General features: G+C 36.0%; 1 protein-coding gene across 1 annotated transcript; it reads left to right on the forward strand.

The window, feature by feature from the left end:
* Nucleotides 1-8,314: 8,314 nt before the first annotated feature.
* Nucleotides 8,315-15,137, forward strand: LOC108563674 (protein Wnt-1). Its single transcript, XM_017922415.1, has 4 exons — nt 8,315-8,669; nt 10,576-10,838; nt 12,975-13,276; nt 14,359-15,137. The coding sequence occupies exons 1-4, from the start codon at nt 8,557-8,559 to the stop codon at nt 14,941-14,943; spliced, it is 1,263 nt and encodes a 420-aa protein (XP_017777904.1). The 5' UTR covers nt 8,315-8,556; the 3' UTR covers nt 14,944-15,137.
* The last annotated feature ends 209 nt before the right edge of the window (nt 15,138-15,346 follow it).

Consider the following 15,346-nt stretch of genomic DNA (forward strand, 5'->3'; position numbering starts at 1 on the left):
AGAAGAAATGAGTCGCAACAATGCCAAAATGGAAAATAAAAGCGAACGAGAAATGAGCACTACTGTATTATAATACAGGTAAGCTACTTAGGAATGCTCGAAAATAAATTCACCATGTAAATTGCACCATTAATCCATTGTAGCCGGGCGCATTGTCGGAATTGCTTCAATTTAGAGCCGTCGAAGACGAGGATAGGAAGCCGAGGACGGGGAAAAGATAAAGATGAAGGAGCAGTGAAGAGAATAAGAGAAAAAAAAGAGAAGAGACGAAGCAAACGGTTGAGCGATTCTTCGGATAAACATCGCAATCTGATTGTGTGCGCGAGGATTTCCAGGAGAAGAAATCCTTCTTCTTCTTCTTCCACTTCTTCACCAACTTTTTTTTAGGTGGTTCATGTCGTCGTCGTCTTCGTTATTGTTGCTGCCTTGGATCCTGATGAAATATTTTAAGAGGTGCGAAACATTTTAGAAGCTCATCTCCACCGAATCCTTCTCCTCCTTCTCTTCTCTTTTTTTATTCTTCTGGTTCAACATTTACTGCTATTATTTCTTTCTTTATTTTATTTTTTTGGTGGCTTTGGTGGCGAAAATAAAATGTATGCGCGCATTCGGCCTTGCCGTGGTGACCACCCAATGTCTTGCGGTTGGAATTATGAGGAGTGGTATAATGACCCCCCGGTCCCAGCAGCGGGGCTCCCTGTGGTGTGATATTCCTCACTTAAAAGTCAAAATTACAGTCTTTACCCTATCATTTAACTATTGTTCCATCATTATTATCTGCACATACATATACACAAGAGACCGCAACTAAATAACTTACATACACTTTTCTGACCTTGTCTCTCTCTTTTCTCAATCTTTCTCTTACATTTATTCCATTCCCTCTGCGAACGAATTTAAAATAGTCCCGCTATTTATATTGCTCGTTACAATTATAGGTAATTGAAGCAAGAAGAAATCATATTCATCGGTTTGTCGATCTTTGCCATTACGAACATATTTAATGATTCGAATAGTAATAATATAATTCATGTATGCTCGGTAATTAGTTTTTTTTTCTAAAACTATCTTTGTTTTTGTAATAATTAAATTATTTCATGCAGTCAGTGTAGAATTATCTTGTGATTATTTTCACTCATTTATTAAATAGGATTATACATAATTCGTATACTAGGAACTAGAATTAGATGTGAAGATCACATGTTATACCTTAGAGTTAGCGATTTTCAGAAAAAAAGGAAAATTCACAGGCATGACCGTTTCCTTATTTAAAAGTAATTCCAGCAACAATTAAATAATTAAAAATAGATAACTTGCAATTAACGATTTTATAATATAGTACAATTAATAATATATAATTCAGCTTTATAATTTTAAATAAATATATAAATTGGACACTATAAATTATATGAATTACATGAGATTTTAAAAATCTCAAAGTAATATGAAATATTTGATGTATTATTTCTACAATCTTGTTAATTTGAATATATTAAATTTCATAAAATTATAAATTTTCCAAATTTAATACTTTAACTAGGTTGTAAATGAATAATAAAAGTTAAAAAAAAACTATCTTATTGTATTATTAGAGCAATTCCTAATTTAACAAAGTGCGGTTTCGATCTGATACACCAGTTCTGTTTGAAAAATTTGAAACAAAATTAAATATTAATTGAAAAAATAATAATAAATTCTAAAAATTCATAAACGAATTTAAATTCGTTTTTTTCCTCAAGTCTCTTTTTGTGGAGATTACTTTTGTATGTACAGTATGAGTAATTGCTTCTGTTAAAATCCTGTACTATTTGAAATCGGACTAATCGAGGTCTTTAAAGCTGTAGAAAAAGATACAAACATTGTGTGGTTTGAAGTTTTCATTCGTATTATAGTGAATCTGCTCTTATCGAAGCCGCACTATGCGAGGTATTGCTATGTTTAGTTTTTTGATGAACGTCTTTTATTGAAGGATTGTTTCATAATGTTTTTAATTATTGAGAATGAATAATAATTAATTTTATATACGTCAATAAAATAATTAAATGGAATTTTATGAAAATATATCGTAATATGTAATTTAGGAATTTGGATTCAAAAGTGAATTACAAATTATTTGATATATGTTATTTCTTAATTTTTATGAATTTAATCTTCTTAAATATAGAATAAAAATACAAATGTACCACTTCTTTCCACATTATAATTTATTTATTAATAATAATGAATATTTATTTAAAAAGGATTGCGTTTTGCGCAATTTTTTTTGTATAAAAAGAAGTTTTTTAGTAGAAATTAGTATTTTCAACAACCATAAAATATTCTGGGTACACTTTCAATGTTAGTAAATTCTATAACTAAAAAAATAACAGTAAAATAGAAGAGGTCTTCTACATTACAAAACTATGGTGGTAATAAAAATTTCTCCAAAAAAAAAAGGAGGAGGTATATTTGTTTCGGTTTTGTTATCCTTCCAAGTTTAGACGGAAGTCAGTGGTAGTAGGATTTTTCGGGACGGGTTGTAAAAGCGAGTTATAAAACGGTTAAGGAAGTTATTGTTGTATTAATTTCAAATTTTCCGAGTGATCAATTAAGAGATGAAGGGTGTAAAAGGCAGCAGTGACAAATCAGTTCCGATCTATTATGAGAAGAACACGATGTTCCAATTTGGTGGAGCAACCATTTAACCACGTGTCGACTAGAAATTCTACTATGATCGATCGCAGCAATCTGTACTTGAGATGTCACCCATCCATTCATCCGGTTGTTGTTGCTGCCGGGTCGCTTTCATTCACGAATACCTGAAGCCCACCAGTAAATAAAATTCCGAAAAAAAAAAACGAAAGACACATATATATATGTAAGAAGTTGGAGAAGAACAGAAGAAGAAGGCGGGATGATGAGACAAAGATGAGAGTGAAATAAAAATATTTTCGGGGTAAAAAATGTATCCCCGGGGCCCCGGCGTGAGAATAAAACAATAAATTCCGTGTGCATTAAGGCGCCAATCGGGAGGGATCAAAAACGATCTTCGGTTCCCACCAAGAAGAAGAGCCCAGCAGATTCCAGCAGAGCGATAACACGGGAGCAACAACAAAGAAACGATGATTTTCTAATTTGGGCCGCATGCCTCCGCTGACAGGATAAATATATATTTAATATCAATTACATTTGGAGATTAGATCGACGAACTTATCCGCATTCTATTTGGATCTCTTCATCTTCGTTCCTGCGCTTTGCTAATGGCGCTTTTGAGGCGAAGAGATGAGTCGTGGAAAATGCGAGGAAGACCCTTGAGCCAGACTCTCAATATTTTTGTCGAACGCTGCACATGCCAATGTTTGTTTGGCCCATTAAGCTGCGCACATCCATACAAACAACACTCGAACCATTGAAATACTAACACGTATCTCTACTTAAAACTATTCAACCCAACGAAACATCTGGAGAGACAAGAGAGGAAGGAGAGACACGATTCAGCGCATCCATGCGAACTGGCATGCATAACACGCACGATTTCATAAAACCATTTTCTCATTTCCATGTGCTATTTCAGTTAATCAGATATAAACGTCAAATACAGATAAAAATATCAATTTTCAATAATTATTATCAATTTAAATTCATATAACTGATGGAATTTCTTGAGAAAAGTTTCAAAATTATTATTTTTGAAGTAATATTACAATCATTAAATTTACTTTACAGTTTTTTTAGTTTTATTGAAACGCATTTTTTTTATTAGGCAAAAAGACATCGAACGATGATCACCGGCAAATTCGCTACTGAGTAAAAAAGAGAAATAATTAATATGAGCAACATAAGCAAGTACAGCCATACTTCGTATAATGCGACTTCGATCAGCGCAGAATTACTATAGTAGGGTTTGAAAATTTTTAAACACACTAAATTTTTATTTACTAAAATATAAATAAATTCTAGTCTCTTTTTGTGCTATTTATTTTTATGCAGTTTTAAAGTCCTCGCACTATTCAAGATATTCATGTATTACATATTTTTTTGTATACAGTGGAACCTCGCTTAACGAGTATAATCGTTCCAAAATTTCTGGATTTTTACTCGTATAGTGAAACAATTTTCCCCATATAAACTAATGTAATATAAACTATGTAATATATAGTCATTTTTCTTACAATTTATTTTGCTGATTAAGCAAAATGCTTGTTAAGCGAGGTTCCACTGTACTGTTATTAGCATCTATTATTTTATATGTTTGTTTGCTTGGTTATTTGTCGATGATTTTATGCAGCTGGTATTTTTTTATATTTTTGTGTTTATATATTTTTTTTAAATATTTATAAAATTTTTACCTTGTTTATTTATTATAGTTTCATTTAATATTTATTTATGAGCTAATTGTACATGCCCAGAAAATTGTGTACTTTTTTTTCGGGACCCAAGAAAGATCAGTTGATCTTTTTTTTAATTGGAAAAATGAAAAATGAAAGACAAAAAAATGTGCGAAATAAATGGCTGAGGACACATAAATTATTTTATCAGGTTTTTTTTTTCACGCCAAAGACGTAATCTTAAGTGGTTTAAATTATGATTTATGTATTTATAAGTTGCTCGAAGCATATATTTAAGCTTTATTATTAAATATATGATTCAATCATATAACATATTTTTCGTTCATAATATAGAAAATAATTAGCAAAAATATTTCTATTAAATATATTTTAGAACACTTTATTATATATAAACTTATTTACTTATAATCATAATATAAATAGCAATAGTTTATATAATATAATTATTTATGTAATAATTCCAATCGTTAAATTAATATTTATTTTATATATTATTGAAATGCCACTGATGTAACTTTTAGATCTGTTCTTTAAACAAAAGTAACTTTCTTGTTCCATAATCACTTCATAACATTGTTTTTCAAGATTTCATGTTAAAAAAAAAAAAAAAAACATGTTTTTCAACGTTTCTGTTCTGTTTCGATTTCAGAATTACTGAAAATCTCCAAGTTACCAAGGCGATTAGATACAATGCAGGAAATACCTTCAAGTATGTGAATGTGACAGTTAGAAGTACCCCATGCGATACATCAAGTGCTGTGATGAAATTCTTCAAAAAAAGATTTAATATTCGAGTTGTTTCATTCACGAAAATATTACGAAACTGAAACCAATATTTGTTAATGAAATATTTTAAAAAAATATTTTCTTTTTGTAATAATTGTAATTAACAATTATATTTTCTAAGATGAAGTGTAAAATATTTTTAGCATTTTTTTATTAAATTCTAGCAACAAAAAAAAATGTGTTTGTTTGCTTATTATATTATTTATTTATACAAGAAATAAATTTAAACTATTATTTAGAAAATTATTTTAAAAATTGCTCAATGTCTGCTTAGTTTTTGATGACTAAAATATATTGAGGTAATTTATATACTTTCATGAGTGTTTTTTAGGATTGTGGATGATTCGATTGAAAAAGAAGTGAAAGTTGTTCGTTCCGGTGTGATGGATAAAAGACGATGGAGTTGAATAGGAACAGACATAATCCAGTTTATTTTAATTATAGACCACATTGAACAACTTGATTTTATAGGAGATTAAAAGTATAATTTCATAAACTGAATAAATCCGATAAGGAAGTGAGTGTTAATCAGACTGCACAACCAATAAAATGTTTATGGATTTCAGCTACAGAGTTTTTTTTAATTACGCAAAAACGCTCATAAACTGTTATTGGTATATTATAAAAATTAATAGGCAATATTACGTGAAAGACGTGCAGTGATTTGAAAAAATCCGGCGCTAAGGAAGTGAAGGTTCTTGATTCCGGGAAAAATGGATGAACGAATAAGAAGAGAATGTGGGGTAGCCCAATAAAAAGCCACCGAAAAGTGGAAGACGCAATAAATTGAGTAAACACAATAAACAAAACGTTTTTATGGGGTATCCGAGACCAGGGGGGGCTTATGTTTGGAGCTCACCGTTTCTCAGGTGTTGACAAAGGGCATATTTATTGCCCCCTCCCTGTATATGCAGATGCTGCTCACTCTATTAGTGGCATACCTGCTGCAATCCGAAAGCAATTCTCATGAGTATGCGAATAATGTGCAAAAAAAAAGACGAATAAAAAAAAAGCAAAGAAGAAGAAAATTAAAAGTGCAAAAAAAACCCACCCAACAAGTGAAAGATATAAGTAAATTCATATTCCCGCCCCAAAAATTACCGCAATTAACAATTGCAAAACGAATTTCTCTTCATTTTATTGCGTTTACGTTTATTGCTTTTTATTTCGTTTACACTGCGAGCATTAATTTAATAATGTAAATCGCGCTCTCTGTTATTCTTAGGGTCGCCCTGAAACTTTAATTAGTAAATGCCACAGAACAAATTGAGCCTCCACCCGATGAAATAATTAATATACAGTTACTTCCCTAATTACCGCTTGCCGCTGCCCGATTGAAAATTAATTTTACGAATAATGCATTAAACCAAGTTGCCTAAAAGAGTGAAACACGGCGTTTTATGCCTTTATGTCGCATTAACATATTACATTCTTCATTTCATTACCTTTTTGGTTCTTCTCGTTTTTTTTTCTCTTAAATACTTGCATAGAATATATTGATTGTATACAGGCAATAAATTACAAAATCAATTTAAAAATTGAGTTTAATGAATTGCATTAAATAATAATACAGGAAATTTTTAATAAAAAAAAAAGTTTTTATCACGCAAGAATACAAATTTTTAAAAAATCTGTTTTTAACAATTGCTGAAAATAAATTTCAATATTTATAAAGAATTTTTAATTAAAAGATCCTCTTTTACACATTAGTAGAATATTTATATTTTTAAATAATAGTGGAATATTTATTAATTATGTAGTTTCTATGTAATGTCTTGTCTGCTAATCGATCATGAGATCCAAATTGTAGGTATTGCGTGTGGTCTTAAGACTGGTTACCATAAATTACGTTAGGTAACTTCATCTATTCATGTGTTAAACGTAACAAGAGTTGCTTTCAAACACTTTATTAAAACTCATTCTATTCATTTTACAAGTTGCCAAATCATTTTAATATTTCAATGTTTACTTATTGGTTCATGTGTGATTCTTATGATTTAAGATATGTTTCATTAAATATACTAATTAATAATTAGTCATTTCTCGTTTTACTGTTTAATAAGTATCAAAATAATCACAATCAAATAAAAATATTAAATATATATATTATTATATTACTATTTTCTTTATAAATTATTTTCGATAGGTATAAATTTGTTAGTGAATCTATAAATCCCAAAAAAAAAAACATTTTGTAATGTATATGTTATGAAATAAAAATATATTTTGTGGTTGGTTTATATAAGAGTATGTTATATTGGGAATTGTCGAGTGAAATGTATGTGATTAAACGAGTTTGAAGTGAAATGGGAGAAGAAAAATGCGTATAACTAAAAAAGGAAAAAAGTGAGTCACTCGGAGAGTAAGAAATGCAATGTAATTTGCCGGTTGAGTTTATCATTATGAAGCAGTGTAATGAGTATGCATTGGAGCGCTAATAATAATTCATTATCGTTTAGAGGGAATAACTGGTGTATAAGCAGGGGAGTTAATGTATCACATTAGCTAATGGTTTTGCTGCATAAAAATGATAAAATTACGTACGCACGGATAATTCGCTTTAATGTGCATGAACTAATAATTAATAAATTCGCCGAAGGCCTTTGCTGTGCTTTTGTGAAAGCAAATAATGCGTGTGCAATTTATGGCACGGTGGCAGCGCTTCCGTTTCGAATAAGAAAAGAGCAAAGAAAGAGAAAAAAAGAAGAAAAACGAAGTGAAGAAAAACGGTAACAATGATGATCAATAAGTAAAGGTAATATAACTGTTAGTCAAGTGATCAGTTCCAGTGTGTACAAAAGGAGTTGTAAAACATTTCCCGGTGAAAAGGAAGATCAAGTGTGTAGAAGCAGAAGGTAAGTGGAATCATCGCATTGTTGGATACGTTAAGGGGGTCTCAGCGCGAGGGATGCTGATGGTGGGGGGATGAACAGAAGAGAGAGAGATCCCCCTGTTCGAAGAGGTGCCGATAATGTGAATGGATTGGAAAGAGAGGCCTTCAACAAAAGGAATAGATGACCGGTGGTTTGAGAGTAATCGGGGATTCGTGCAATGGCGGTCGAGAGGCTCCCAATGGGAGGCGGGGCCTCTGCGCTTGATTGGAGGCCGTGCAGGTGGTGGGCGGAGCCCTCGTGCACGTGTATAAGGACCACACGTGCAGAGTTTAGTTTAGATTTAGTCTCTGCTGTGGGTGGTCAGGACACAGTCACAAGACTCCTCCTCACTTCGACGACTCGGCAACGATCGGCAATCTCCGTCGGCCCACCAACCCCCTACCATCCCCCTTATTTAAGTAAATACTTAAAGTTCAGGTGATATTGTTTATTTTTTGCGTCCGACGCGGTGTCAGTCAGTGAGTGTGCGGGTGGACTTAGCCAAAGACTAAAAAGTACACATTATTGTTACGACAGTCAACAAACATACATACACACAAATACAGCACATGATGGAGTTGCCAGTGATTACACTTCTCTGTGTCCTTCTGTACCTTCTCACAGGATGCCAAGCTGAGATGGACACCAGGAACAAAGGCCGCGGAAAAGGATCCATGTGGTGGTAAGTTTCCACTAACATATAAAATACCCAAAATAAAAAAGAATCAAATGAACTACCGAAAACTACTTAAGCGAGATTACAAACAGCAGCAACGGCGTTCTAGCGAAAAACGAGTTTCCAATTAAAACCTTCTAACCCGTTGACCAAAATTTTATTCCGTGAGTCGATCTCGTACTCCGGTCACATACTTGACAATAAAGATTTACAGCGAAACAGAAGACAGCCTCGGCGATCAATCAAATGCTGTCAGCTACCTTAAAACACGCTTCCACGGATTCATTAATCGCTCCTACAAAAATAAAAAAGGGACGAAGATGTACAAAAAGAAAAAATAAATAAAAAGCATCATCAGCAACAACAACAACGACGAGCTGGAAAAACAACAACACGCGAGGGCAAAAGAAAAGAAGAGACTCTTCTGAATTTTATTTGTGGCTCTCCAAAACTTAATAACTCTGTCGCGCTTCATAAATTTTGGTAGACTTGACACGACGTTTATACCGATGACACCAGTCAGATTACTTTACATCGCTTCATTAACATGCACGAAAACATATCAAATTGATGCGACAACTTCATGACTCAAAGAAGGGGAGATTATTAATAGTGATACGCATCAGAAATTTAAAGATATTATTTCAATAAATCAAATAATTATTTTATCGCATTATTACTTAAAGCAAAACCAATAAATTTATTTATTTAATTTAGTTTATGGACTTAAAAAGATCAAGTAAATATTTGATTAGTGTGACAGATTTATTTTTAAGTGGTTCCTATATGAATGGAATCGGAAAGCTTCTGCTTATGCAAACCGCTTAAACCGAGTTTAATTTATTGGAATTGGAAATCGTCGAATTGAAGAACTCAATTAGCAATTCTAATAGCAGCAGGGAGTTGCGTTCGGACACTTGCGGTGTAAGAGGATGGACCGTACGAAAAAGGATAAAGGCCGGGGTTCGTGGTCCGATCGGGCGTTTGGGTCTCCAAGTGATGTTGGTGTCCGAAACGGTGACATTTGACCATAGCGCTGTTGTAATTTGTTAGATCCAATAGCGTTCTGATGGAAATGTCCCCGTTTTGGACAAATTAGCAACAGACATCTCTATTGATCTTAAAACGCGTCCTTTGATCGAGACTTCACGAAATATTTGGTGCCAGACGGTTTGTTAATATTTGCTCAATGCTATCAGTGATTAGCGCATGGAAACTAATAGAAAAAAAGGGAAGAGATTATCTGTGCCGTGTTTTCTTACAGTTTACTTTTTTCTCCATCTTCATCTCAAATATTTTATTTGTTGGGAATTGGAAATGTTATAGTTGGAGCTGTCTATATAGACTCTTTTTTTGTCGGTTCTGGTGACATACCTTTAGCGGCGGAATTCGTAGATAAGGGGTTAACATATAGTCGAGACCACGGCGCGTAGATAACGAAAGGATCAAACGGCTTTCTCACGCTCTCCACAGCTTCCTGAGGCGAAAAGAAATACACACATTCGGTGAAGAGAGTGAGAGAGAGAGAGAGAGAGAAAGAGACAGTTGAAGATTTTGTATCCACAATTTTCGCGTTCGGTGGTCTGCTCTTCTCTTCTTTCTTTTTTTATTCCTTTTTCTCGTGAGCACTAATTTCCAATCAGCGAGGCACACGATAAATTTTAATTTATTGAATGGAGTCGCTCCTCAGCAGAGGCGAAACGACTCTATAAAATCTTTCACGGTGAATACTTTGATTATTATCTCACGATACTCTTTTAATGATCCCGCATGGGCGCACGCTGTTTGCTTAAACTCTTTAATTCCAAAATGCCCCGTTAAATATTGACGGGCCATTTCGCACCGACCTAAATAAATATTTGACTGTCTTCACTGTTTAATCAAACCTTTTTCTTTTCCTATTGCGTTCTAGGGGTATAGCAAAGGCGGGAGAGCCGAACAATCTGTCCCCGCTGTCACCTGGAGTCCTCTTCATGGATCCTTCCGTCCACAGCACTCTGCGACGGAAGCAAAGGAGATTGGCCAGAGAGAATCCTGGCGTTCTTGTTGCAATCGCAAAGGGAGCCAATCAAGCGATCCACGAGTGCCAATTTCAATTCCGGAACAGACGCTGGAACTGCTCTACAAGGAACTTCCTGCGCGGAAAGAATCTCTTCGGGAAAATCGTCGACAAAGGTAAGCACTCTCTCTCTTCCGTTATTTATTAACCAAACTACCTACAGTCATATAATATGAAAGTAGACGCACTAAATCAAATGGGAACCATGAAGATGGTTGCCAACAACTACCTGCCACCCGGAGTACAATGTTGGACACCTGCGGAGAGTTGCCCACGCGTTCCAGATATATACAACCGTATAGTGTCAGTTGTAAAATGCTTAATGCCTCATTTCATTCGGCAACCAGGCGGGCCCCTGACTCTTTTATTTCTACAAATAACTCAATTAATTACAAGAAAAAAAAGCAATGCCAATATAAAATACTGCGCCGTTGAAAGAAATGTACAATAATGAAAAGGATCGGAAAGATACAGAGAGAGAGTGAGAACAGGAACGTCCGATGCAAAATTTGCATGACAATAACCAGATTAAGTCTATTCAACAAGAAAATCTCGCATTATTTACTAATAGGGAGACTACTGAAAAAAATAATAGAAAAATACAAGGGTTACTCCCTTCCGTCTCGTTTTGTTTTCCTTTGATGCGCCACAAAAGGACGAACGCTCGTGGCGGCAATGAGACATTTGTCGAATTTCAGTTCATTTCAAATCGGAACCCCGAAACAAAGTGATTCTTATCGTTTTATTGGAAGAAGATCATTGATTCGACAGAGTCAAATTACCTATCAATTTAGAACTAATAGGTCTCCCCCTTTTTTTAATTTATTTTCATCTCCACCGAACTCTCTTCTTCCACTTTTAAATAACAAATAGTCGTCGGAGATTTATAGATAATGGGCTACTTGAAATACCACTTCGGAATCTCTACCTGAATCCAAATACTCACAGTTGATTGAACCAATTTAAGAGAGAAGAGCAAGAGAAATAAAAAACTACGTATATATATGTAGAACGAAGATGCTGTCTCGGAGAATTAGTTTAATTAAATCACTTGACAAATTATTACACAATATTTCACTTAGAGGCTTCGTCGTCCCTTTTTGTTCGACAACTTTCACAGGAATTCTTTTATCTGCAACCGAAATCGCAATTTCCATGCTTTTGATACGGTGCGAAGGGAACTTGCAAATAATCACAGGGTAATAAATTCCGAAAATCGGAATCGGGTGTCCATAGAATGTCCGGTAGCGTGACAGATCGACCCCCTAAGTCCGTGGTGACTACTGTCCATCAATGCCTTCATAAATCTACATTCATACTGACTACTCATATTGCATCAATAAAAACATCATTCCCCATTTCACGGCCGTAAATTTACGCAGTTTTCGCAGAGGCCGTAAAAGAAATTCGGATGTTCGGATGCGAAGGAGGAGAGAACAGAGAGAAACTAAAGCGGACACAGAGGCTTTCACTCCCAACGATTCCAATTCACTGTACTTCTGTGTGAATATATATGTATATATAGGATGGCCAGATGCACACGCAATTCAGGGCCCTTCATCTATATATATTTTTTTTTATTCCATTTTATTTTTATTTTCCGGCTTGTAATGCCATTGTCGATCTGCATATCGCTTACACACTTATTAGCAACAGATCCCTACGGGTACAGATGTTTGAGAGGAGACCACAAAAGGGGACACTCAATTATAATGACATGTCCTTTTTATTAATTCTTCCTCTTGCATGAGGTTTATATATATGTATACACGTGGATGAATGTGGAGGAAGAAGGATTCGAGGCCTCGTGTGAGTCCGTATGAGTTACGGCCTTATGGTTAATACGAGCCCCCCGCAGCTCTGACCGGGTAATTACGTCATCACGTTGCCCCCCGTCGGGGGGAGACCCCATGATATATTCCTACCTGGCCGCAGTTACTATTGTTACAAACACTGTATTTTATCGCTATATCTCTATAAATTTCTCGTTTCCCTTTCACCTTAGAGCTCATCGCATTCTCACAACCCCTTCATCTTTTCTCGGCATCTCTATCTCTCTCACTCTCGCTCTTTACATCTTTATCCGGGTCGCTTTGCATCTCATTTCAGAACAGATGAATTATAATAATTAAATTACTTATTCAAATCGAGTCGGCTTGTAAACAGATTACCTGCAGCACCTCGAAAACAATATAAATCCCGGCTGACGTCTTTCTCAACTAATGTTTTCTTGTTTTGTTTGGTTCTTCCAGGATGCAGGGAAACCGCTTTCATCTACGCAATCACCAGCGCTGCTGTGACGCACTCCATCGCAAGGGCTTGCAGCGAAGGTTCGATAGAGACCTGCAATTGCGATTACAGCCAGCACAAGTTGAGACCTCACTCCTCATCGGGAAGTCCTTCGGTATCAGGATTGAGGGATTGGGAATGGGGAGGATGCTCGGATAACATTGCGTTCGGGTTCAAGTTCAGCAGGGAGTTCGTGGACACTGGCGAGAGGGGTCGCAGCCTCCGCGAGAAGATGAACTTGCACAACAACGAAGCTGGTCGCATGGTAAGTGGAAACTAATCAAACTAATTTTAAGTGTTCTCATATCAGGGCAATAATTAATTAAGGAAATGTCGGGCTAATTAGCTTTATCTCCGCTCTCCGGTGAGAGCGAGCGAGAGGAATTCCTCGTGCGACGGCGCTCATAAACAGTAAGAACGTGAGCCACACAATCTGTCAGTTGTGAGAAATGATGTTGATTGCGCTATTTGTTAAGCCGACGTGTTCCGCTAATAGACTAAATAACTAAAAGGGAACGTCCGATGTTGCGAGGATGACGATGGGTGCACCTCTGCTATACCATCCATACCATAACATATCTTCTCATCCTCGTGTTCCTCCAACAACAGTTCGTATTGATCGCATCCAGTTTTCTGGACTCGCAATCCTCGTCGTCGTCCGTTTCGGGATTTGTTCAAAGCACCACGTAGACAAATAACACATGTTTCCGTGGGACATTATCTAGTGTAACACGGTGTCGCGCAGCGGGACACACATCCAAGAGACATCTGCGCTCTCGACGGGGGTCACATTACATTCTATATAGCACCGCGCGCTTTACACACCGTACACGTTCCGAATCTTTAAACGCCCTTAAAGAGAGAAACACAAAGTGTATACATAATGAGAACCCAGGACTTAATAAAGTGTTACCATATAAACACATCTCCTCTCGCTCGCTCCAATCTACTTCTCCGCATCTCATCTCATCTCAAAGAGAGAGAGAAAGAGACAGATTCAGCCTACCTACCTATCTACCTACCTACCTTTCGAGCCTTTCCAACCTCGATCTCTTCTTGGGCTCCTCGCGCGCGGCCTCCGGGCGAATGTCATTTCATTAAATATGGGCGGGCTTAACAAGTTAATATGCATTTTAATAAAACTGGAACCGACCACCCGGTATTAATGATCGCCTTTTCTGCATAAATCAAAGCCTTTTTCTCACACCAGAAAAGTTACTTATTAGAAAGGTTTTTTCTCTCTCCTTCGCCGCATTAAAATCACTTCATTAAGCTCGCACTGCGGAAACTCGACATTTTTATCGTTATGAATTACAACTTACTAATGATCTTCCTTTCTGTTTGCAGCATGTTCAATCTCAAGTGAAACAAGAGTGCAAGTGTCACGGAATGTCTGGGTCGTGCGCCGTCAAGACTTGCTGGATGCGATTGCCTGTCTTCCGAGTCATCGGTGATAACCTGAAGGACCGTTTCGATGGCGCCTCCCGCGTCATGGTCAGCAATACCGGTAACGCAAGGAACAGTAACAATGCCCACAGCAATAGGCCCAAGCAGGACAAGGTCTCCAATAGCATCTCCTCGAACAGCATCCACACAAAGCGCGAGAACAAACCGCGCAAACACAAGTACGGTTTCCAATTGAAACCCTACAATCCGGACCACAAGCCGCCAAGTCCCAAGGATTTAGTCTACTTGGAACCATCGCCAGGCTTCTGCGAAAGGAATCCCAAATTGGGCATCCAAGGTACGCACGGCAGACAATGCAACGACACGTCGATCGGCGTTGACGGCTGCGACCTCATGTGCTGCGGAAGAGGTTATCGTATACAAGAAGTGGTTGTCGTCGAACGGTGCAACTGCGTCTTTCAATGGTGCTGCGAAGTGAAATGCGACATATGTAGAACCAAGAAGACCATCCACATGTGCTTATAAATCACTACATCACAATCAACGATCACCACAATCAACAATCATGTCGTACTTCTATTTTAAGCAACGCCACGATGGGATCGGAACGCCGGACGTTTCGCTCCATTTCTCGAAAACTATCGAAATCCTTCCTCCCAATTGTCCTCGATCAGTATTATCAGCATAATCATTGTGTAAATAACAAAGACTGATTTAATTAATAATTAGTGAATTGAGTCAAATTTGTACATATAAAAAAAGCAACGTGAAACTTAATTTATAAACTTATTTATATTCAAACTTAGGCAACAAAACCAATTTAATTTATTTATTATTTTTTTATTATTCAATTACTATTAATTTTAATCAATAATGTTCTCATATCGATTGAATATGTAAATATCGATCAGCTAATTTAATGATCTAC

Source organism: Nicrophorus vespilloides, unplaced genomic scaffold (assembly GCF_001412225.1).
Source record: "Nicrophorus vespilloides isolate i.1.1-1 unplaced genomic scaffold, Nicve_v1.0, whole genome shotgun sequence".
NCBI classification, from domain to species: Eukaryota; Metazoa; Arthropoda; class Insecta; order Coleoptera; family Silphidae; genus Nicrophorus; species Nicrophorus vespilloides.

Bases quoted from the DNA above. Each gene is read 5' to 3' on its own strand.
- LOC108563674 (XM_017922415.1), top strand. From the start codon at position 8,557: ATGATGGAGTTGCCAGTGATTACACTTCTCTGTGTCCTTCTGTACCTT. The intron at 8,670-10,575 runs GTAAGTTTCCAC...ATTGCGTTCTAG, and splicing joins GGAAAAGGATCCATGTGGTG to GGGTATAGCAAAGGCGGGAG. The intron at 13,277-14,358 runs GTAAGTGGAAAC...TTCTGTTTGCAG, and splicing joins ACAACGAAGCTGGTCGCATG to CATGTTCAATCTCAAGTGAA.